General features: G+C 41.5%; 1 protein-coding gene across 3 annotated transcripts; it reads left to right on the top strand.

Annotated features, from left to right (window-relative positions):
* The first annotated feature begins 3706 nt into the window (after positions 1-3706).
* On the top strand, positions 3707-23397 carry LOC148837363 (N-acylethanolamine-hydrolyzing acid amidase-like). Of its 3 annotated transcripts, XR_016090862.1 has the most exons (12): positions 3707-3924; positions 5957-6121; positions 8527-8653; positions 9036-9126; positions 9260-9336; positions 9458-9630; positions 10546-10608; positions 11218-11284; positions 12384-12412; positions 13311-13377; positions 22251-22411; positions 23313-23397. XR_016090862.1 is itself a non-coding variant. In XM_088911825.1 (11 exons), exons 1-11 carry the CDS (start codon positions 3755-3757, stop codon positions 16244-16246), a joined length of 1059 nt encoding a protein of 352 aa, XP_088767951.1. In that variant the 5' UTR covers positions 3707-3754; the 3' UTR covers positions 16247-16278. The 3 variants fall into 3 exon arrangements, 2 of the variants coding, with proteins under 2 accessions (XP_088767951.1, XP_088767952.1); XM_088911825.1 differs by lacking the exons at positions 22251-22411; positions 23313-23397 and adding an exon at positions 16217-16278; XM_088911826.1 differs by lacking the exons at positions 22251-22411; positions 23313-23397 and adding an exon at positions 13967-14784.
* Positions 23398-23954: the final 557 nt, after the last annotated feature.

The raw sequence follows: 23954 nt of genomic DNA, 5'->3' as shown, positions 1-23954 counted from the left end.
TACGGTGACTGCAATGTTAAAGAAACTGCAGTCTTTGCTGAAATTCAGAAGTGGCCATCCCTGGTCATGATTCAACAGGCTTAATACAGCCATCTTAAATCAGCAGTGTGTAAAGAATTGGAGCATGTGACTTCTGGTGGATTAACATTAAGTCAATTACTCTGATTAAGTCATGAATGGCCAGCTGTCCTTAACAGCTACAGGTTGTTTTTTAATTGATTCCATAGAACAAATATTAAGTTTTTGTGGTTTGTTTTAAAATGTTCATTAATTGTACCAATACACAGTGCAGAAACAATATTATATACTCTTTATCCAATATCCAATATGATCAATCAGAATCTACTTTGTCTACAGTGAAAATTTTCCTTTGGCCTTAGATTTCAATAAAAATAGTCATTTCAGTTTAATTTATTGTAGTATCACAACATTTATAGAGTACCAACATTTTATTGACCAGAAAAACTTGCTTTTTGTCTTCCGTAGGTCTGCCTAGAAGCAAACAAACTCTGCAATGAGTAATCAAGTTCAGGTTCCTTTTGCAAACAGATCAGGACAGAATCTGTGGCTCTATCTACAGAAAAATAATGACTGCTTCTGTAAAAAAAATAAGATCTTGAAATGTTTTTAAATTATTTTGTTTTTAATTCAGATCTGTTTTTTGGTAGCAACAGTGCTGATAACTTCACTGACTTTTTGGTATGAAAGACTTAGAGTTTGATTTGTATGGTAAGATTATCCTTAAAAAACAGGTTGCGTTATGTGCCCTAGTTACAAAAGTCTAATGGACATGTATTGAAAAGCATGTGACAAAATTTACACACCACCTCTAATGTGTTTAAAATAGATACTTGTGTAATTGCACCTTTCACATCTTGTGCAAAGGTTAATTTGCACACTTTGGAACAGGGTTACATATTTATAAAGGATTGTCATCTTCTTCATCTATAAGGATCAATGTTATATGTGCTATATACTATATACAGTGCTTCAGTGTGACACCTGAAGAAGGCCGAAACGTTGTGTTCTCTTTCTTCTTTTTTTTCAGCATGGAATAAACCTATTACTTGTTCCTTATGGGGTAGGTGTCTACCAGCTTTGCACACTGATTAGGAGGAATTCTCGCCCATTCCTCTTGGCGGATTTGCTTCTAGGTTTCTGTGACAGTGCTTGTGGGCCGGAATTTTCAAACTGCCACAGATCCTCGACGGGGTTGAGGTCAGAACTTTGACCAGGACACTCAAGGACAAATTTAAATTTTTATTCTTGAGCCACCCCAGTGTTGCTTTGACCTTGTGGGAGGTTTTTAGTTCAAGTGTATTTGTCATTCCAGCCATATACAAGTATACAGAGAGGAGCGAGATATCGTTCTCCAGGTCTGCGGTGTGAATACAGACAAGACACTGACAAGACAATGCTATAGGCAATGTAGACATAGACATTTCTGACAGGGTACATAAAGGGCCATGTGCAATTTACTTTACAGGATTGTGCAAAGAATACATCAGACAGTATGACTGACATTTGGCAAAACAGAACTAGGTTTCCAGATTTGGAGTAGGTGCAGTAGGTACCCGGGTGTTGAGGAGCCAGAAAGCCTGTGGGGAAAAAGCTGTTACAGAGTCTGGTGGAGCTGGCCTGTGTACCACGATACCTTTTCCCAGCTGGTAGGAGGGCACAGAGGTTGCGGGAGGGGTGTGAGGGATTGTCCACAATACTGGAGGCTTTGTGTGTGCAGCGTGTGTGGTAGATGTCTGAATGGACGGACGGGAGGCTCCAATGGTTTTTCTGCTGTGTTGACAATAGACGAATGTAGGCTAAATTGTTCATGGTAGAATTAAACCAAAATGTCATGGCTTTTAAAGATTTTTTACGAAACCAATTACAAATGACTAGTGTGAAGTCCTTTCATCAAAAAAATGTATGACATTATAGTGTAGCAAGACGGGGTCGGTGAGGATGCAGATGGGAATTCAAGCTCTTTTTAAAAATCAAAATATACTTTATTTCCGCAACACCATGTCATGCACACTTTGCACGCAATAAAAACTTTCCAAACAGCAGTGACTGTCCATTATCAATCAGTGCAAGTGGACAATAGAGCCAGATTTGCACACTTAAAGAGTCCCTGCAAGCCCCTACCACTTGTTTTTGTCCATTAGTCCCTGTACAGGGCCCGAAGTCCAGCTCTGGAGACAAACAGGCTCTCCAGGCTATAACACACTAGGGTCAGTTGGGGTACAGGAACAAAGGTATAGAGTGGTTAAGTGGGTACAGGTATAAAAGGGTATAAACCTAGAATAACTCAACATAACAGCCCACAACAATGTCCAACCGCACCAGAAGGTCAAACCGCGCTGCCTAGTGGCCCTGTCCCCCCTGCGGCTCCTCCTCCCATCCTGACCCTCGCAGGGCGCTTTTCAGCCGCAACGCCAGGCGAGGGCGCCACAAGTTTAGCAATGCAAGAACCAAATGTCAGTTGTCTGAAAGGGTTGCTAAATACATGTTGAGCGTTGAAAGCTTTCAAGTATTAACAATGCAACATCTGAGTATAGTATGGGGATTCTAGAGGCATATCTCATTACGATAGTAAGTATATTAGCTTATTTATTACTATTTGCAATGTAGCTAAAGCGTAACGACTACATCTGTAGGTCCTGATATAGGTGTTTACCTCGTTACATTTCCATTACAGGACAGGTGATGGCTTTTTGCAATGTGCTTTCATTGACGTGTTACCCAAGCTGCGTCTGTACAATGTGCCAACTTTGGACGGATGCTGTCTGTCACCCAGTGGACAGATACTGTGGTCCTTCAAATTAGCGCCTCGTCTCCGCCTGAGTGTCAACACACGAAGCATGCGCCCTTGTTAAAAACTGACACCGCAATACTTAACGTAGTTCATCCTAATTTTGGATCCAACTCAGTGGTCTCTCAGAAAAAAACTGTTCGCGTTTTTATATAATTTCATATGGAGATGACTACATGAAAGTGGAAATGCGTAATTTAAGATAAGAAATGCATTATTTCTTTGTAGAAGCGAAGGGGAAGCCGACATGTTTGGTTCGTACAAGCAACTGTTGTTAAGTAGCAATAATTGTATCGGTGATTAATTTGCTGTGTTTTTTTTTTTGCTGGTATCTAGCAAACAGCGTTTGGCATTTTCGGAGTTAATTAAGTTCTGCTGGTGGACCCTATGGTATGTTAAAGTTAATGCGCTTTTTTTAAACAAAAATTGTAAATGGTGGCAAAGACCTACAAAAGGCTAATGAAAACTAACCTAGTGTTACACCTTGAATAAGATGTCCGTCCTGTACGAACTCGCGTACAAGAAGTGGAAGGAAAACAAAAGTGTATTGTGCGCATGAATGTTTTAAAGGTCAGATAAACAAATAAAACCTGAAACAGTTGAAAACTTTCAGTTTTTGTAGAAACGTTGTTCGAAATGCACAAAAAACGCACAGTATATTGTGCTGACACAGCCAATGTAGTAATTCAGTAAGCATTCATCTGTTGTGTTTCTGTACACCGAAATTTAAATTCGCTATTCCGATTATGAGAACGTTTCATAAACCAAACACGAGTAGATACCCTCTTCCTCCCTCCAGGGGGCAGCAGCACATTTAATCACACGTGTGCGCTTATCTGTAGTCCTGGGTGTTTGTGTTGCTTCACTCTCCGACGCAGAATTTAAAGCTCGATTTCCACAGCCTGGAGGCGCACTGACGCCGGAGAGCTGCAGCTGGGCTTGAGGATGTTTGTAGCCTTGGTAGTCCTGCTCTGTCTAAGTGGGGTCTGTACAGGGGATATTTCTGCTCCAGTCTTTAACCTGAGCTTGGATCTGCCGCCCGAGGAGAGATGGCTATCAATAGTCAATCATTATGATAAAGATTATTTCAGGAAAGCAGCAACGGCAATAATCGAGTAAGTACGAATGACGGGTTAAGTTCATGTCATTATCAATAAAATCGTGAAACTTTGTTCGTGAAACTTTCACAGCACAACTACATGTACTTTTTTTTAATCGCGCTGACACGGTGTACACGTTTTCTTAGAAGTACGTTTGAATCTTATTTTGCTTTATATTTCTATAAAACAATAAGAAGCCAACTTCAGCCTCGTGAAACAGTATTATTCGATAATGCTTTTGCTTAAACTACAAAATTCGTGGTTTCAGTGGTATGAAAATTAAAAAAACAACTATTAACGAATACCCAGCTCCTCATAAAGATGACTAATCATTTAGGGTTAGAATCCTCAAACATTTTATTTTTAGCTTTATTTTGGAAAACGTTTCGATTTCTCAAAAAAGCTTTCACTTTCTTTTTAGGTATCTACGTTTACCTACAATTTAAACCTTTGGGGCTCTAAGATCTTTCAATAAGTACGCGATATACTGTATTCACTATCCTATACTGAAATATCTAACTAGACGGGGTTTCCCTAACTTCGCTGATGCCTTCTCAGTAAACGCAGTTGCACGAAGTTGCTATGTACAGCTATAGAATAGGTTGTCACATGACGGGTTAAAGTGCTTCAGTATAGCGCTAGACTTCAAAACCTAGGTTTGGAGTCTGATTCATCGGGGACATGCTACGTTTTATAGTTTCATGAGCACTCTTTTGTCACGTCATCAAAACTCATGGGGGGGTGAAATGTTTTTTAACAGTTTTCCCATCCGGAATAGTGAAGCTCTTATGAAAGAAATATCTAATGAAGTACATCCATAATAAACACACGCAGGCCTCAAGCAATAAAACTGGCAGCCCATACTGAGTGTGGGTGAGCACAGTTGATGATGAAGACAGTCTCCTTAAAAATCCTTCTGCGTAGTAAGCAACTTGCCAACAAGTATTTTACACTAAAGTCTTAAAGTCATAAAGTCCCTTATTTTGGTTCCTTGTCGATGCTGGGGTATGTTTTGGATAAGGTTAGAGCATGGGGTTTAAACTGAGGGATGTACAACTTTAACATAACATAGTAGTAGTAAGGCCTTGTTTAAAATATTGTGAATCACTTTTGTCATTACATTACAGAAAAGATATTAATGATTTTGGAGTCCAGAGAAGAGGAACCAGATACATTGCAGGCCTTAGGAGATTTTATAACCTACACTGAAGGGCTGAAAGAACTAAATGTGTTTAGTCTTGAACAGAGGAGACTACAAGTATTCAAAACCTTCAGAGGCATTGGCAAGGTTAACCTGACAGACTTCTTAAGATTGCAAAGAGAAACACAAACCAGAGGATACAAGTGACGTTTGTGTGGCAGTTAATTAAAACGGAGAACAGGTAACACTTCTTTACCCAAAGAGAAGTGGGAGTGTGGTACAAACTTCCCAGCCTGTTGTTGAAGACGATACCCTGGTTTCTTTCATGAAATGGCCAGATGAGATCCGTGGATCAATGTGCTGCTAACTACCATACTGGCTAGATGGGCCAAATAGCCCTTTGTTATTCTTCTTATGATGTAAAGGAACAAGCAGAAGTTAGTTCCATAAAAGTATGAAATCCCCCCCTTTCACAATTGAGCGTGTTAAAAGTGAGGCAGGAGAAGTGAAAGAAAATGAAAGCATAGTACCTGGATTTATTTGCCCACTTGTTTCCATGTTTTGCTGCATACACCATGTCTTGCAAAGCCTGCAGAGTGTTGTGGATATTGTATGCCGATCTGTTTACACTGGCAGTGACCTTGTGAACTGGGTGAAAAACCGGAAAAAGGAGCTTGTGGCCACAAGGCAGTAAAGATGGAAGAGGTTCGAGCCCCGAGAGGATCCCCAGGGGGGATTTGAAGAGTAGCTTGACGATCGCAAACGAGCAAAATGGATGGTTTCGTGCCTGTGTTGAGAAAAAAATTTAAACCTCTGCATTTTCTCCCTGGGGGAAAAAAGAACTCGCGAGGTAACCACACAAACCTGTCTGACAAAATCCCATTTTGTATTTTTCTTTTCTTTCAGGTCCGTAATCCCGAAATGGGTCCACCACGCTATAACTCCAGCAGTAGACGCTTTGGAGAAGTATATACCTCAGCCCTTCGCGGGGGAGATTCGTGGGGTGTCCTCAGGCTTCGGGATCAGCCTGGCTGACGTTGTCCTTCTGAACTTTGCCTACGAGATAACCGCGTACGTATGTAGCAGAGGAAATAAACGCTGACCCTCCTAGAAGGTTTTTCAGTGTGAAGGAGGCTCCTGTTGTGTCATTCATTCTTGGGGTGAAGCAGGGGTGGTAAAGTGCAGAAGAGGAAGGCCCACGCGCTGGGAACTCGACTGGTCCTGATGGGCTGGCTGGCTTGGAAACGAATACCCCTGACTCACTGTGAGTCGCTGCCTCATGATTGGGAATAGGAAGAGGAAGACTCCCTTGTCTACCCTGTTCCTGATTTCCTCAAGGGAATGGAGAGAAAAGAGAAGAGACATAGACTCCCCTGACTCGCTTTGAATCGCTTTGAGTAGCACTGCCTCACGACTGCCCTGACTCTCTGAGAGGCACTGCCTCATGACGGGGCCAGGCCTTCAGGGGTAGAGACAGAAGAGAGAGGACTGCCCTGACTCTCTGAGAGGCACTGCCTCACGATGGGGCCAGGCCTTCAGGGGTAGAGACTGAAGAGAGAGGACTGCCCTGACTCTCTGAGAGGCACTGCCTCATGACAGGGCCAGGCCCTTATTGGTAGAGAATGAGAGAGAGGACTGCCCTGACTCTCTGAGAGGCACTGCCTCATGACTGCGCCAGGCCCTCAGGGGTAGAGAATGAGAGAGAGGACTGCCCTGACTCTCTGAGAGGCACTGCCTCACGATGGGGCCAGGCCCTCAGGGGTAGAGAATGAGAGAGAGGACTGCCCTGACTCTCTGAGAGGCACTGCCTCACGACTGCGCCAGGCCCTCAGGGGTAGAGACTGAAGAGAGAGGACTGCCCTGACTCTCTGAGAGGCACTGCCTCAAGATGGGGCCAGGCCTTCAGGGGTAGAGACTGAAGAGAGAGGACTGCCCTGACTCTCTGAGAGGCACTGCCTCAAGATGGGGCCAGGCCTTCAGGGGTAGAGACTGAAGAGAGAGGACTGCCCGGACTCCAGTGTTCCTTTAAGAGGCGCTGCCTCAGGACCTAGAACTGGGCCCTCAGGGGACAGAGAGGAGGAGAACAGTGTGGCTGGGGGTCCCCCCTGACTCCTGCTGTGCCAGCCTCCCCGTGGGCACTGCCAGCCTGAGGTCAAGGAAGTGAGCTTCGCTTTCCCCCAGAGGAAACTTGGACGCAAAGGCAACAGGAAAAAAGTGGAAGTGGAAAGAACACACACTTTAGATGTGAGTGTGTGTGGAGCTCCCACTTCTCACTTCTCTCCTCAGTCCCTCCCCCCAGATAGGATTCAGTGTGTGAGCCTGGATTGAGGTTTTCAAAACAAATGAGAACACCTTCCATATCAGAGTGACAAGTGACTTGTTTCAGCAGAGCTGCAGTAAAAGTGTGGTGACATCATCAGAATCACTTTAAATATCACAAGGAACTTGACTGTATGAGTAGGGTTTCATGTGAATTTTAAAGGTGATTAAATCTCTCCTTTTACTCTTGTTTGCCTGGGGTGAACAGACTTCATGGTTGTGTAATTCTAGTTTTCCAGTAAGACACACCATGGAGGAAGAACCGATTTGAACCCCTTGATGTTGTATTACACAGACCTAGAGGTCTCCTGATTTGCCCCAGAAGTACTTGCATTTTTCAAGCTATTTGCTTAGTTTTTTGCGAGAACTGATGAATGATTATTATGGTCTCAAAACATTAAAAGAGCAATTTAAAAATATACAGTGCCAATAGAAAGTGTACTCACCCTTTCCAAAGTAACACATTTTGTGGCCTAACAGTCTGAAATCAAGACACATTAAATTAAAATAAAGTTAAATCAAGAATTTTAATTTATTAAGACTTTGTACCACACAAATTTCTAGTGGAAAAACAAATGCGTAAACCTTCTGAAAAGACCTAGAAAAAACAGAAAGTTGGGTGTTTAGACTTTCTATAGGCTTTGTAATGTATAACAAGCTGTACCATCCAAAAACAATTAAGCCCTATTTATGGTCTGACAGTGAAGCAACAGTTAATTGAAATCAATAACCTTTGCATATTAATGGATTAAATCTATTAATTTGAAAAAGATATTGGTTATCCTTGTCACCACATTGGATCATCCCTATGTAAAGCTTTTGTACAAGGCAGACAAGCTTTTGCATAATGAGAATTTATTGTTCAATCTTTTACGGTAATTGTTTAAAAAAATATATGCTTTAGATTTCTTTTTCATATCACAAAGCTATCATTTTAAATGTGATTTGAAAAAATGTTCCATTGCTTAGCATTGTGATAGCAGAAAATCAGAGCTACAGTATGAAGCAAGCTGGAGTAAAGAAAGCCTAATATTGTAATTAAAACCAGAGATCATCCAAGATCTGTTTTGTGACAAAACTAAACATCTTGTTAGGGTGTGGATCTGAGCTGTACAAAGTGCAGCCTTGAAAATCTTTTTCTGTCGTGTTTTTCCTAGGTTCTGCACCAGTGTTGTAGCTCAGGACACTAAAGGAAACATCTTCCATGGCAGGAATTTGGATTACGCACATGGGGACATTCTGAAGAACATTACAGTGGATATTCTCTATGTCAGGAATGAACAGGTATCCTGATTGATTTTGTCACCCATCCCTGTCTTCACCACGGGCGTGCACAGTTGTTTCCTCTCTACAAGACCTTCAGAACTGCTGCAGGTGTCGTAGTAAAAGACAGTGTGGGGATCCTGAGTGGCTCCTCCAGTACAGGTGCTTGTCTGGAGAGCAGGTTGGGTCCTGTGGTCCGGGCATGAACCTTTACTGCCATTTGGGTTCTGCAGTGGTGGGGTGGCTTGGGGTTCCTGTGTCACAGCCCAGCTGTGAGTCACCAGACTCACCTGTGAGCTTGCAGTTTTTTCAGGAAGAGTGCATTCGACCCTCAGGCAGTGCTGACTCGGCTGTAAACGTTGTGGGGAAAATGTGAAATTAGCATTTCTCAATCTGCACTTAGGTGGTATACAGAGGAACCACCTTCACTGGTTATGTCGGCCTGTGGACAGGACAGAGTGCCAAAAAGTTCACTATTTCCGGAGATGAACGCGGTAGGTTTTATCTGAGCTCCATTGTAAGATGCAGTTAAAACTCAGTCCTTACTGAGCCATTTCTTCACATTATATTAGAGCAGCTTGTTTCTGCAACACGTTGAGCAAACAGTCTCTGTGCGTTTATTCACAGCTCAGGGGTTTTGGTGGGAGAACTTCATCGCCGCATTCCTGATGAGATACTCTCCAGTCAGCTGGCTCGTGAGAAAAGTAGGTCAAATGGGATGTTTTTGTCAAAAAGCACTCTTTCTTCATTTTTAACAGTATCCTGTTCTTTAAAAAAAAATCTGCTGTTTCTCCTACACACTGAGAAGACTTTGTTCCCCTGTAGACGCTTGAAGATGCTGAGGATTTCCAGGATGCGGTGATCAGGCTGTCCAAGATTCCCATTATCGGTGATGTCTATTACATCGTGGCTGGGGTGCAGCCCGGAGAAGGGGTGGTTGTGACGAGGAACAGGAGGGGACCTGCAGACATCTGGCCTCTGGATCCTATCAATGGACAGTAAGGGGCTAAGACCTAAAGTTAAAGTTAAAAAAAACATTTCAACCCTGCAGTAGAACTGTCCCATTGCAAATCTGGATAATAGCTCCTCTTATCGCAATACAGTTGATCTAGTTAATCATTAATAGTGGTTGGAAACTGTGTCTAGTACAGCCATTCTTCATTCTGTAAACAGAAGTGTCCACCTTTTTTATATTCAATAATGTAATTTCTCATAATTAGTACAATTCATGAGTTCTTTCCACTCCATCTGTAACTGCTTTCCATCTTGCAAACATTGATCTTTTTAGAAGAGGAGGGTATTTGTTTAATACATTAATCTTAAAATATGATTTACGTACAGTGAGTAAATTCAGATGTTACCGGATTGGATTAATGGGTTATAGTCAAGTAGAAAGCCTCAGGGTTAATGTTGAAAAGTTATCTAGCAGCTGTAAATAAAGAATCATAAAATCAATTTTGCAGTTTTAACTGTTTTCATGGCACAATATTAAATATGATATAAGTATAAAAACATAATTATGTTGTTTACAATTATTGTTTTACAAAGCTGCCAAATTTTTTTGTCTATGAATTTAAGACACAGGCAGGCAGGTAGGTGAGACTGTTTCGTCTTTATAGATGGCAATGAAAAAACTTCACTGTGAGAGAATCTTGTTAAGGACAGGCAGTATGAAATTATAGATTAATAGTAATGAAGAAATAGCATATTTGTTCATTTTCATATGCTTATGTAACCCTATCTTAAGGGGAGCCAGGTATAAAAAACTACTACTGCTCACACACATTTCGTTACCTAAGAACCTGTGCAAAGCACTATTCCCAACCCCTGTGCCCCAACCTCATCATCTGGTTACACATCTGGTTTTTTTCCTGTGGTAAGAAGAAAAAAAATGAACTGTTTTTCTGCTATAGGTGGTACCGAGTGGAGACAAATTATGACCATTGGACCACTCCTCCTCCGTTTGATGATCGAAGGTGTGATCTTACCTTTTCTACACTAATCTAGCCTCACTCATAAAACTTGTAAAGCATTTTGCTCTAAAGTTGCTCCCTTTCTCCTCTCTCACAATACGGTTCATTGTAAATCCTAAACTTATGTTTAAATGAAAACCTTATAATGTTTTTTTATTTTTTATTCTCCACAAGTTTTTTTTTGTGCTCGACTTGATGGGTATCTTCATACTTTTACAAGGATTTTCCACAAATTAAGAGCAGACCCATCTCTGGAGTGAAAAGGATTGAAAATGCCCTGGGCCTGTATATCTCTTCGACCCATTAACCACAGTGAAGGCAGGAAGAGGGGATCCCCAATGTGTTAAACAGGTTGAGGGCAGACTGTCCAGATTTCTGCTGGCTAAATCTCTTGGCAGCAGTACGGCTAAAGCACAACTATTAAGGGTTAACGTATCCTCAGTTAGTGAAAGTTCATAAGGAAACAAAACGGAAAGACTCAATGTATAAAGTCTGAGAACCTTATTCTTGCTGTATTGCCACGATTGTTTCTATATTGTACAGTTCAAAAAGGCTATAAAATAACTACAGCAACTGAGAGACTCACACATGGATTTTCTTTGAATTCCTCAGGACCCCAGCCATCAAAGCACTGAATGCCACTGGACAAGCACATATAAACCTGGATACTCTTTATGAGGTAGGATAAAATATATATACATTTCAGAATCCTATAACTTCTCTAGTGCAGAAGCAGCATTTGCTTTATTTTCTTGCTCATTATGTTCAGGAGGTCACAGGACTTTACAACGATCTTGGCATAGTCTGCCAGTTTCTTACTCCTAATTCCTGCACATTTGTACATTGGGGGGGAAAAAAGGCAACCAACAATGATACACAACTTCTCATCTTGAGGAGCTTCATTACAGGGAATTCACAAGCCCTGAAGAGCCTGAATTATATCCTGCAGATCCAGCTACAGGGTGCCCGTCACCACTCATGTGATCGTCTGCTTCTGTCTGAGCTCCAATGAAGCAAGCCGATTACCCACAAACTAGCCTCTTTTTGTATTTCCTCCACTACACACAGTGTGATGGAGCAAGCTCATGCTTCTCCTAGAGTGTAAATTGGACACCCCTGACCTGATTTGGGTCCTATGGGAGTGGAATTCCACAGGAGGGAAACACTCGTTTGGTTGGCCCCAGTGGTAATTGGACATTGCATTACAGGAGAAGCAATCAAGGTATATTAGAAACCAGGTGAACATGGGCAAGAGATCTGTTTCTAAGCTCCTGTAATTCAGGGAACGAGCAAGCAGCAGTAGTATGGCTATGGTGTTGATAATAGCGGGAAAGCCAGGTGTTAAGGGTTAAGCTGAGTAAGACGCACCAGAAGATCTCCGAGAAGACAAGGGACAAATTTCTTCCAGTTTAAGGGAAGACTGACTCTGGAAGAGTGGCCCTGGAGTGTGCCAGCGACTGCAGGGTTAAAAAGGACAAGTCTGTTTTAGGTAAAGAAGAGATCCAGTGTCCGTTTAGAGGAACACGGCACAGTGCCAAACCACCCAAACGCACATTTGCAATCCGGCAGTACGCTGACTCAGGGCCCCCTCACCACTCATGTGATCGTCTGCTTCTGTCTGCACTCCAGTGAAGCAAGCCGATTACCCACAAATGAGCCTTTTTTTTGTATTTCCTCCATCACAGTTTCCCTTTACTGCCCAAGAGAAGGCTTTGCAAACCTCACATATTCAATAAACCATTCTGTCATTTGAGTTCTGTCTCTTTTTTTGTGTGCAGGTTTTATCAGTAAAACCAGTATGCAACATGTAAGTAATCAGTTTCTGTAACCTTCTGTAGTCAGTTTGTTATTTTTATATCACTTTTAATGTTATGTACGGGTTATTCCACAATACATAGTAGAAAGCCTAATATTTAATGTTGAATAGGTATCCTAGGAATTGGAATACAAGAAAGTTGGATAAACTGTTCTCAAGGCATTAAATGCTTTTTGTGCTGTAATACATATTTTTGCAGTATGCCGTTATCAATTGAAAGAATTGTTATTTGATTGAAAAAGAAACACTGAGTTGATCAACATTATGCCGCAGAGGAAACGGAACATTAGCACTGTATGATACAACAGAGAAATTGCGACAGGCATTAAAACATTCTGAGTGGTGTAAGTTCTTGAGTTTCTCTCAGCCAGTTAAAGTAAATGAGTAACTCCGTGACTGTTCATCTATTTTAGCTGCATCTATCATTTCAGGACATTAATGAAGAAGCACACAAGTGAGTCTCACACATATGCCTTGGTGGAAACACACACAGGTTTTAGGAGTTAGGGAGCTATAAAAGGAAGCAGGTGTTTCTGTGAACTGTGAAATGTAAATCCTACATCTTAAGATCAGGCCAGATATATTTCACGATAAAAAAGCCCAGTTCGTGAACAGTGCAAGCCAGACTCCCTGTTGTCAGCAGATCTGGTAAATGAGGATATGAGGATAAGACATCTGCCAACAAACATGAAACATCACAGTATAATCTTTCCCAAAAATGCCATCCTTCGGATTTGTGTTCTCCGTTGTCTCCTCAAGCTCCCTCAGCAGGAGAGACGTAGTCTTTTGCGAGAGCTCCTAGTTTAAGCTAATCTTGCTGCACATGAAAAAATATTTTCTAACCTCAAAGTTTGTTGTGTTGTGATTTTCCCCTCATTTTCCTTTTTAGGTTGACCATCTATACAACAGTGATGAGTGCAGCCTTTCCAGAAAAGTACCGAACAGTCGTCAGACAGGTAACATTGATGACTGTTTTTCCCAGTAAATGAAAGAAGAGCACTGATATCTGTAAACGAGAGGTGGTCATTCATTTTTAGCATTTGATTGATCTTGGGGATCAGTTAATTTGATGAATCAAGGGTGACTACCTGGATTGCTGGCTGCTGCTGTATATTCCAGTTTCTGTTAGAGTGCAGTATGTCCAGTCCACCACAGGGTAGTGCCAAACTATTAATATAGTTGCTTGAAATAATAAATTACATTTGTTTTTTGTAATTGATTCAATTTCATGGAACAAATTAAAGGTTTGTGTTGTGATTCATTTTATGTTTTATGCTCAACAATTATATCAATACATGTGCAGACACGATATTAGATGCTCTTTATCCCATACAAAATTAAGAAATCAGAATCTACTTTATTAGCCACATACAGTTGAAATTTTCCTTTGACCTTAGATATCAATATAAAATAGCCTTTTCAATTCAACAGATTATTTTACTTTAGGATTGCAACCTTTATAGAGTACCAACATTTCTCCTTAACATTTTTAATAAATCTGTACAAAGACATTTTATTGACAAAATATCTTTTTGTCTTCCCTAGGTCTGCTCACAAGCAAACAATCAATGAGTAATCAAGTGCAAGTTCCTATTACAAACCGATCAGAACAGAATCTGTGGATTCTGCTTCTGTAAAAAATATTTTTTTAAAGAAAATGTTAGTGTTTTAACAAAATAAGTCTGTTTTTCATTCAGACCTGTATTGTTGGTTTTTTTACAAAATTGACCATTTCATTGACTTCTCAGTGTGAAAGACTATCTTTTAATCTGGTAAGAACATTTTGAAGAGACTAAGAAAGGAACATCACCTGAATTATTCTAGTAAGAAAGGGCAGCCTGAAAAATAGGTTGTACAATGCGTATACAGAAAGGAGTATGGTTTGTACAGTAAAATGATCCTTAAAAAAAGTGTCTTAAATACAAAATTCTAACAGGCATCTATTGCAAAGCGCATGAAGAAAATTAAACATCACCTCCATTAATGTGTTTAAATTTGTTAATAGATTTTTGCTTGATTGTGCCTTTCATATTTTGTGCGAAGAATATTCTACACTCTTAGGAACATATATATGTTCAAAGGTTTGTAAGCTTTTTCCATCTATGAATATCAGCTTTATGTGTACTATACATGTATATACATATACAGTATGGCTCATTGACATTTCACTTTATTGTTATTCTCATGTCTTCCTTCTGAATTTAGGAATGAAATTGGAATTATATAGAAATATGTTCTATCAAAGTAATTTTTTTAATGGAATTAATTGCAAATATGCCCTACAGTGAAGCTGCTAGATTTTTAACAAAGACTCTTACAAGCTTATTATTTTTGATCTTTAATAAACTCAAAATTTAAACCAATCCTTATCTGTATCTGTATCTATATTTAAATAGTCTGGTAGTTTTGCACATGCCGATCAGTATTTAATGTAGGCTAAACTGTACAAAGCAGAATGAAATCAAAATGTCATGATTTTTAAGGATCTCCATAACATAAATTGAATACCACATGACTGGTTTGAATACCTTTAAACGTTGTTAAAGGTATATTAAAACGTATGTCACGTCATAGTTTTGCAGTGCAAGACTTGAAGGTCAGTTGTCATGAAGGGTTGCTAAACAATGTGTCAAGCTATGAAGTGTTAAAAATGCAACATCAGAGTACAGTTTGAAGAATTCTAGAGGCATATATATATAATAGTACAATAGCTTATTGTACGACTATTTGCACATAACTGTTTAAAGTGCCTGAGACTATAACCGTAAATCAGCATTAAGGATTTTACCTCATTACATTCCACTACAGGATGACTGTTTTTTTCCCCAGTAAATGAAAGAAGAGCACAGATATCTGACATGGCAGTAGGCCGGTGTATTGTTTCTTTGTTAAAAGGTAGGGGCAGACCTCTTATGTTGCCCTGTCGGGGAAATTACTAATCAATTTCAATCTAAACTCCAACATAGATTGTTAATTTCAATCTAAACTCCAAGACGCAGTGATGGGCTCCCCGTCCACCCATAAAGTATGAGATAAACTATTTTAAGGCAGTTTCTTATTTGGACGTAAAGGGTTAAATAACAACAAGGCTTCAATGTTTAAATTTCAATCCCAATAAACGTTCATCTAGTTCAGTCTCCAGTGCCGCTGGCATTATTAACAGACTTTGCAGGAGAAAGAAATCCGTTCCAGGTGCCCCACGTTACGGCAACACTTCATTATTGCGCACCATACAGTAAATGATCAGCTCCGTGACGTTGGACCCCCTACAGACGGCACAAACGATGGAACCCACCTCATTAGTTAGTGCTACGTTTGTGCCGTTGAAAGTAGCGTTGGTGCTGCTTTCGTTCCCGAGATATAGCGCCTTGTTGTTCCGGTGATCAGGTGACCATGCAAGGTGACTTTGACCTCCAGTGACCCCGTCTGCCGAGCTCAAGAGTCTGTTACCGGTGCGAGAGGAACAGCTCTGCAATTGTGTTCCTCTGTTTGCCCGGGTGGGGGGGGGGAGGGGGTGTTGGTGGATTTTGCATTTAATATCAGTGTCTTCTGTGCGTTTGTGTGAGCAGGAAAATTAAATTTATCATGAATATCGCATACACTAATCAGAAGAGTTGCGGGTGTAGTCTCAAAAAGCGAACACTAGCAGCAAACAATTGCATGTTCTTACCAAGAGGCTTAAACGAGCACGTCTTAATACTTCGTAGCGGTGTGAGTTTTTTGAAATCCGAAGAAGTGATCAGTTTCTCACTGTCTCCTTCTTCAATAAACACGCGCACCGGGGGACGTGTGAAGATTCGACCCGTCAGTCGAGCCACGTGTTGAGAAAGGCTTGAACCTGCAACTTTACGAACAACAAGACAAGTATGGGAGCCTGTGTTAGATCCTCAGGTGAAGTCGAGTCTTCTGCAGTCCGCAATGTAATGACCCGGACGTGTCTGCTTGTCCTGCTCCATGAAGTTGCCCACCCGCCCATCGAACAGCACAAACGACGAAACTCATCGCAATCGTTTGTGCCGGTTTGTGCCACTGTAAGTAGCGTTTGTGCTGCTTTCGCTTCCGAGATATAGCGCCTTGTTTTTTCGGGTAATAACTACAAGGAAGTTTACAGGTACTAACAAACTCGGTACCTGAGCTCCTGATTGTGATAATAACAATGGGGGCAATTTGTTTTCCGAGTCCGTCTGGTGGGGTGGATGTTTCAATATATTTCAATATAGCGTCTTCTTTTCCTGGCTGTGACGTCACTCTGTGACGTACAAAACAGCAAAGGAACGACCACCAGATCTTTTGGTTGTGATTTTTTGATCAGTTCACCCTAGACTTTGCAGCCTTTAGGTGAATAAACACTTACATTTAGGGAGGAGTTACTATGTTAGTTCTTTGGGTTAGGTGTTTTCTTTTAATTTTTGACCATGTTCTCGAAAATGTATTGCTTGTGTACTCCTTTCATTGGTGAAGAAACACCAGTTTCCACATTACCGCTGGTACAACACGAGAACCCATATTCACATTTTTAGGTATTAGTTTCAAGATTTATATAATTTAACAATAAAAAAACAAAATTGAAAGCACGAGCATAATAATATAATGATCATAGACTTTACATGTATATTCATTTTTGAAGAACAAAGCAGAAGGTGTTTCCCCTACCTTAAATATACGATTGAAAGTGTTCAAATATTCATTACAGAAAACAGCGGAGGCAGTTATATTGCAAATAAAAAATGTATTTATTTCGAAGAGTATGGGACGTTGTAAATCAATAAAGACGTTAAAAAATAAGCCGATGTAGTTATTTTGCAAATAAGTAAAGCATTTTAAAACTAGATTCTCATTGACGGTAAACAAGCCGATCCCCCTGGCGCTGCTGGCTTGAACAGCTCTCAGACCCGTGATTGGCTAAACCCCCGAACAGCTCGGGCCACGATTGGGTGAAGAGTGAGAATCGACACTCTGATTGGGTAAAGCGCCACAGCGGAAGTTCCGAGAGCATGTAGATACACAGGTGATGGATGTTCTTCTTGCTCCAAATACTGTAGCCCCGGTTAACTGTGTGTGCTGTATGAGCACGCTGGATATACAGTAACACATCCATTGGTTTCCAATTACTAATCAATCTAAGAGAAGTCGCACTGAGGTCAAAACGGAATAGCAGACAAAGAATGTCATGGCATCCACAGCGCATTCACGACTCCGATAGCATGTCACAATAGGAGTGCGCGCATCACGATCACATCGCGATACCCATTGCCACGCATCACTGTCATGGCGCCAGTGTCGCGACTTTAAGTCCATATATCGTGATATGACATACCCCGACAAAAAAAGCCCACCCCCATGTCGCGACATGGAGTCCATATATCGTGACATAACAAAAATCTGTCATGCCTATGTCGCGACATGGAACCCACATATCGCGATATGGCATACCCCGGCAAAAAAAGCCCACCCCCATGTCGCGACATGGAGTCCATATATCGCGACATGACCAAATCTGTCACGCCTATGTCGCGACATGGAGCCTGCATATCGCGATATGGCATATCCCGGCAAAAATGCCCCGCCCCATATCGCGACATGAAAGTCCCTACATCGCGATATGACATGCGCAGCCAAAAACGCCCACCCCCCATTTCGCGACATGGTGTCCATATGTTGCAATAGGAACATATGTTCCTATTGTTGCAATAGGACATACCCTGACAGGATATGCTGACCCCATGTCGCAACACAAAGTCCATATATCTCGACACGTCCTGTCTGGGTATATCATTCTCATCCTCATCCGCCTCATCCAGATAACTTTCAAAGTCATGGGAGCGAAACAGCACCCCTCCCTGCAGACAATCTTTGAAAAAATCCCTAATCAAACAGGCAGGAAAAAATATATCAGATCCTTCCCACATCCTCAACTCTGAATATCAACTTCTTCCTTCTGGCGAACGTTTTAGGGTTCCAAAATGTAAGTCAGATACAAACATTCCTGTGTCCCACTATCCATTAGAGCTGTCAACGCAAATGTCAAGGATAAACACAATTTTGACTCTTACAACCCACTTGAGTGCAATGTTTTTGTGATGTGTTATAAATGTTACATGTTGTTATGTGTTATACTGTACATGTGTAATAGAATGATGTTCAAGGTTTTTCTTATTTTTTGTAATAGTAAAATGTGCAATGTTTTTTCTTATCTCTTTTTTTGCATTCTACTTATTTAAATGTACAAGAGTGCTGGGTGTCCATAAAACAAATTCCCTCAGGGGGCAATAAAATATCATGTCCTGATATGAGACCTTTGTTGCGACAGCGGTGCCAGGGTGGCACGGAAGCAAGGCGCCAGTCGTGATATACACTGCCGCGATATACAGTACATGCGATATACATGGGGTCCCTTATCATGACATGCTGCGGCGGTCTTGTCGCGATGGTATCCCACAGTTACGCGTTTGGTTATAGCGTGTCACGGTAGGGAAAGAAAAGGAAAACGTGCCTTAGAAAATAAAAACCACAGATCTTACAATCACGGTGATTTTACATACATTACAACCACAGGTTTATGTCATAGATGGTTAACTTGTTGGTATGCGTCATGTCTTAGTATTATTCACATCTAAGGAGGAACATATTTTCTATATGTTTATGGATATTGGTTGTCTTTAAAATGTTAAGGGTACGAGCTAAACTGTAACAGAGCGCTTGAACTCGGCAGACGGGGTCACTGGAGGTCAAAGGCACCGTGCATGGTCACCTGATCACCGGAACAACAAGGCGCTATATCTCGGGATCGAAAGCAGCACAAACGCTACTTTCGACGGCACAAACCGGCACAAACGCAGCACTAACGAATGGGACCGGTCCGGTTCCCCTACGACATTGTAGGGGGGCTGAGTGACGTCACGACTCCGAAAAAACAAGGCGCTATATCTCGGAAACGAAAGCAGCACAAACGTGAATTTCAACGGCACAAACCGGCACAAACGTAGCACTAACGAATGAGGTGGGTTTCATCTTTTGTGCCGTCTGTAGGGGGGGCAACTTCACGGAGCTTAAATGATCAACAGAACTGCCCATTCAGTGTTTCTCTGTCCTTTGTCATTGCGGTCAATATTGCTCATATAATGCTGCGTTAAGGGATTGTGGTCCATATTCACAAAATGTTCAGATTTAATTTCGCATATACAAATGAAAGTTCAAAGCGTATGCGGTCAATTTTAGAAATGCTGTGTATGTGTAAATCGTTCTTAAGACATACTATGAGTTTATGCGGACATATGTTTGAGAGAAATGCTTAAATTTAAGTAAACTCTAGGAACATCCCTTCTTTGTTCTCACAGAAAAAAAAAGGTTGGCGTCTTATAAATTTAAATCGAATTGAAATGCTTCAACAGGTCTCCTGGATAGATTATTTTGTGACAGTTTAGAACTCTGTAAAACTAATACTTTGTTATAGTTCTCTGTGAGTTTAAATACTCTTTAAGACCACCAGTCCTGTCAAATTGAGAACATTTAAGGCATTTTTGTACTCTAAGTTATGTCCTTAGCCTTTTAACAAGTTGTGTGTTCTGCACACAAAACCGTTTTTACTTTTCTGTTTGCGTATCACTGCCTTCTTAACAAAACGCGTTTGCCTTTCAATGACATAGTAACCATTTAATTTCGCCTTGGCACGGCGTACGTTTGGCATTTCTTGGGAGTGTAGTGAACTAACACTAACACCCATCTCAAACGTAGCTGAATCCATTATTAGCAATTTCAGCCTAATTTTTGACGTGGGATCTACGTATCTCTGGCGCAACCCTAAGTCCTTTAATGTCTTTCTTTAGCGTCTCTCAAGAGGACACCCAAGGTCAGTCCTTCCTGGGGTATTTGTGCTCTTACACTTACTCTGCAGTAGTCAATGAACACGTAAAAAACACTTTTTGTAAATAATGAAATGACAATTTCCACGGTACCCGATCGTGACTGTAAACGTGTATGTCGAATTGGTCGAGCTCAAATTTCAAAGTGAAATACTGTTTTGTGTGGGTTTTTTTAAATATAGATATCAGTCTATCTTTAGTTCATACAATTAATGTTTGACATAGAAGACTTTTCTAAATATGGCATCGTGGTGATTAAAATATCAGCTTCACCCAAAGAAAAACACGATGTACAAGCTGTGTTTCGATAGTTGATTGACTTGTTTCAGCGCTGGGGAAGCTGGAAAACCCCTCAGCTGCCGACCCTCCGCATGGAGCCTCAATTGAACAGTTTGCCAGTAAGAGTCTGGTCCGCAGTGACTTCGAGGCATTACAGAAGGTACAGTAGGTCTAGAAAGTTTAATTTTAAGTTTGTTTAATTGGGCTTTCAGGTGCCGAAATGATCTGAGATAAAGATCAGTTTATCTAGTGTACGAACAGTTATATGATAATGATCACATGTCACTGATGTTATTTCAGTTCTTCTATGGAGTAAAATTTTAAAAGTCCTGGTTCCCTCACTGCTCTAGCGCCAGGTGGAGTCCTGTTCCTTGAGTTACTGGTGGAGATTTATTCACAGAACTACGTCGGTGTTTATCATCACACAACAACCGTTAACAACTCAACAGCCGTATCATAAAATGTTGCTTCCATCGAATGTGTGATGCTAAACAATACGTTCAAAGAGCACATCCATTTTCAGCGTTGGAGGAAGTTTATTTTCAAAAGTAGCTTATCACATGTCTACGGAAGCGCCTTGCTGCCACCAAGGAAAAACAAAATTCGCCCCCCCCCCCCCATCTATTAATTACGAAATAGCAATAATTACTTCAGTGTATGTACATCCTGTTACGATGTGTATTGAACGCATGTTGAAGCTGGCGTGATCTTGGCTGGCACTTTCGGTTTAATGATCGTATCAATGCCCAGTTTGTACGGATTTACTTTCGACTGGGGATGCGTCGTAAGGAAATCTTGCAATTTTTAGCCAATATGAACAGAATCATTATAAGCACGAGGATCAGTTTTGTGGGATTTAGAGATCAAAGCAATGATGGTCCCGTTATGAACAGCTATACGTGCACACATCAGTTCCACTGCTTAAAACTAAGTCTGTATGTAGCGATATAATAGGTATTCAAAACAGTCGTGCGCCCCGGCTTCAGCTGCTGGACGGCAGCACAGACCAGGCTGCAGACGAGAGCCTTGGTTTCAAAAACAGGCGGTTCATTGCCGCCCTGTCGTTTACTAGTAACTACACCAAAAGCAGGAAACAACAAGACGTGGTGAAAGTGAAGAGGGGGGAACCCCCTTATATAGGGTAAAGCAGGAGGAGACTGACTAGTCAGGGTGTAAGTCGAGGAGGAAGTGGGACAGTCCGACACCACCCGGGTGGGGGAGGGTAACTCTACAGTATTATTTTACACGCATACTATACCGAGATTCGTAACTGATAGCTTTTAGAAGTTATTGCTTTTTTCAGACGTGTTGTGAAGTACTTCAATTGAAATTTTTGACATTTCAAAAAGTAATGTATCGGTCCACTTGACCCCCCCCCCCCCAGGACCTTGGATTATGCCGTTGCCCCCTGACCTTCTCCTTGGCAGCTTCCTTTCCCGCGCAGCCCTTGCTTTAAACCGCATGAGCTCCCCTCTTCTCTCTAACCCTGCGGTCTTGCATCCTCTGGTGATTAGCACGCTACTGTAATCCTAAGGGTAATAAACGGCCTGCCAAAAGAAGCTGCACGTCTTCGTCTTGCCTCGTCTGTGTCACGTTTGGAGCCGATTAGCTACAGTAACTTTCCCCATTGTAAATGAATTTGGGCTCGAAGATGATGGGCTGTTTTCCTTTACATGTGTTCACCGTAGGCACAATCCCTCTGAGCTCACCCAGTTCACACAATATTTCCTGACGAGGCTGAGGGCCAAGAACCACCGATCACCTGTCTTCCTAGAGCTGGATCTGTTCAATTCAGCCTCCCTGCAGCATGTAGACATCAAGGGTGCCTTCTCCATTCCCTCTTTAGAAGGTACTGTGAGTGACACGATGCATCTGAGCTGAAAACATCGACACTGCCTCAGAGATCCATCTTTGTGTGGTGATATTTGTGAAAAGGCAGGTGAACTGCCTTTTAACTAAGTATGGAAAGTGTAAATATTGTAACGCTTACGGCCGACAGGTACTGTGTAAGAGCCGGCGTACCAGAGCAGGTGACGTCACCGCCCTTCCCTGTGATAGCAGGACTACGGCTACTGGGCTGTAGAGAGATCTCTCTTTAGCTCACGGGGCTGGGTCGCTGCAGAGAGACGCGGAAGTCCCGGGTTCGAGCCACCTATACTTTGGGCTGACCTGATGCGGCAAGGGCGCCCGCCTGAGCCCCCGTTGCGTTACATTGGTGTCAGAAGCGGGATGGGATAGCCCTTCGCCGGGGACGGCGATTTAAGCGGGGGAGAGTGTAACGCTTACGGCCGACAGGTACTGTGTAAGAGCCGGCGTACCAGAGCAGGTGACGTCACCGCCCTTCCCTGTGATAGCAGGACTACGGCTACTGGGCTGGATAGAGAGATCTCTCTTTAGCTCACGGGGCTGGGTCGCTGCAGAGAGACGCGGAAGTCCCGGGTTCGAGCCACCTATACTTTGGGCCGACCTGATGCGGCAAGGGCGCCCGCCTGAGCCCCCGTTGCGTTACAATATTAACGTCAGAAACATGCCAAATGAAAATAATAACAATCACAGTAATAACAGAAGAAGGGATGGAAAACACCATAATTTAAAATCGAAAAATATGGATAATTGTTTGGTGCATGATTTAAAGAGCTCCGGACAGATTTCTTGTTGAATATCGAGGCTTTCTGACTGCAATTTGAAATTGCAGGCTGAAAATTCTCTACATTCAAAAAATAATAATTCATGTTTTTGTCCTGGTCTAGCTCTGAGGCAAGAGAAGCACAGAGAAGCAGTGAGACTGAAAAAACTGTCCGAAATTCCCAAATTCCATTTCGGATCACATCCAAAGGACAAAACCGGTTTCTCCAGGTTTCCAAGACTGGTCTCCGATGTACAAAAATAAAGATGATGCCTCTTGTGTGAATTACTACACGTGTTTAAGTATTTACTTTTTAAATATCTTATATAACATGAAAAGTCAAGACTTTAGACTTTCGATGAATTGAGAAAATCTGACTACATACAGTACATAGAACGAATAATTATCAGCTCTGTTCATTTTGTTTCTTACCATATTAGCAAAGTGCTCTTATGAAACCTTCATTACTAGATTTGTTCATAAACATTTAAACTTATAGGATACTTACTCATTAAGATGTGTGTTTTAGGTGTCATTCCATGTTAACTTTGCACTTAGTAATAAAGACTGTACTGAACGTGCCATTCAACTATGCAAAACAAAGCTCCATATTTAGCTGCCGAGTGTGCTAAACTAGTGCAAGACAGGCTGTAAATAATCATTAACGCAGCCTTACAAGATTCGTGTTAATGATTTTTAGCTTTTCGCAAATTAAAACAAGAATGAAGGTGTCAATGTTTTTCGGGTTATTGAGGTAGTGCTGTAA

This window comes from Atractosteus spatula, chromosome 3, assembly GCF_055471065.1.
Source record: "Atractosteus spatula isolate fAtrSpa1 chromosome 3, fAtrSpa1.hap1, whole genome shotgun sequence".
Lineage (NCBI taxonomy): Eukaryota > Metazoa > Chordata > Actinopteri > Semionotiformes > Lepisosteidae > Atractosteus > Atractosteus spatula.
Note: the sequence above shows the minus strand (reverse complement) of the source record. Positions and strands in the feature narration are given on the sequence as shown.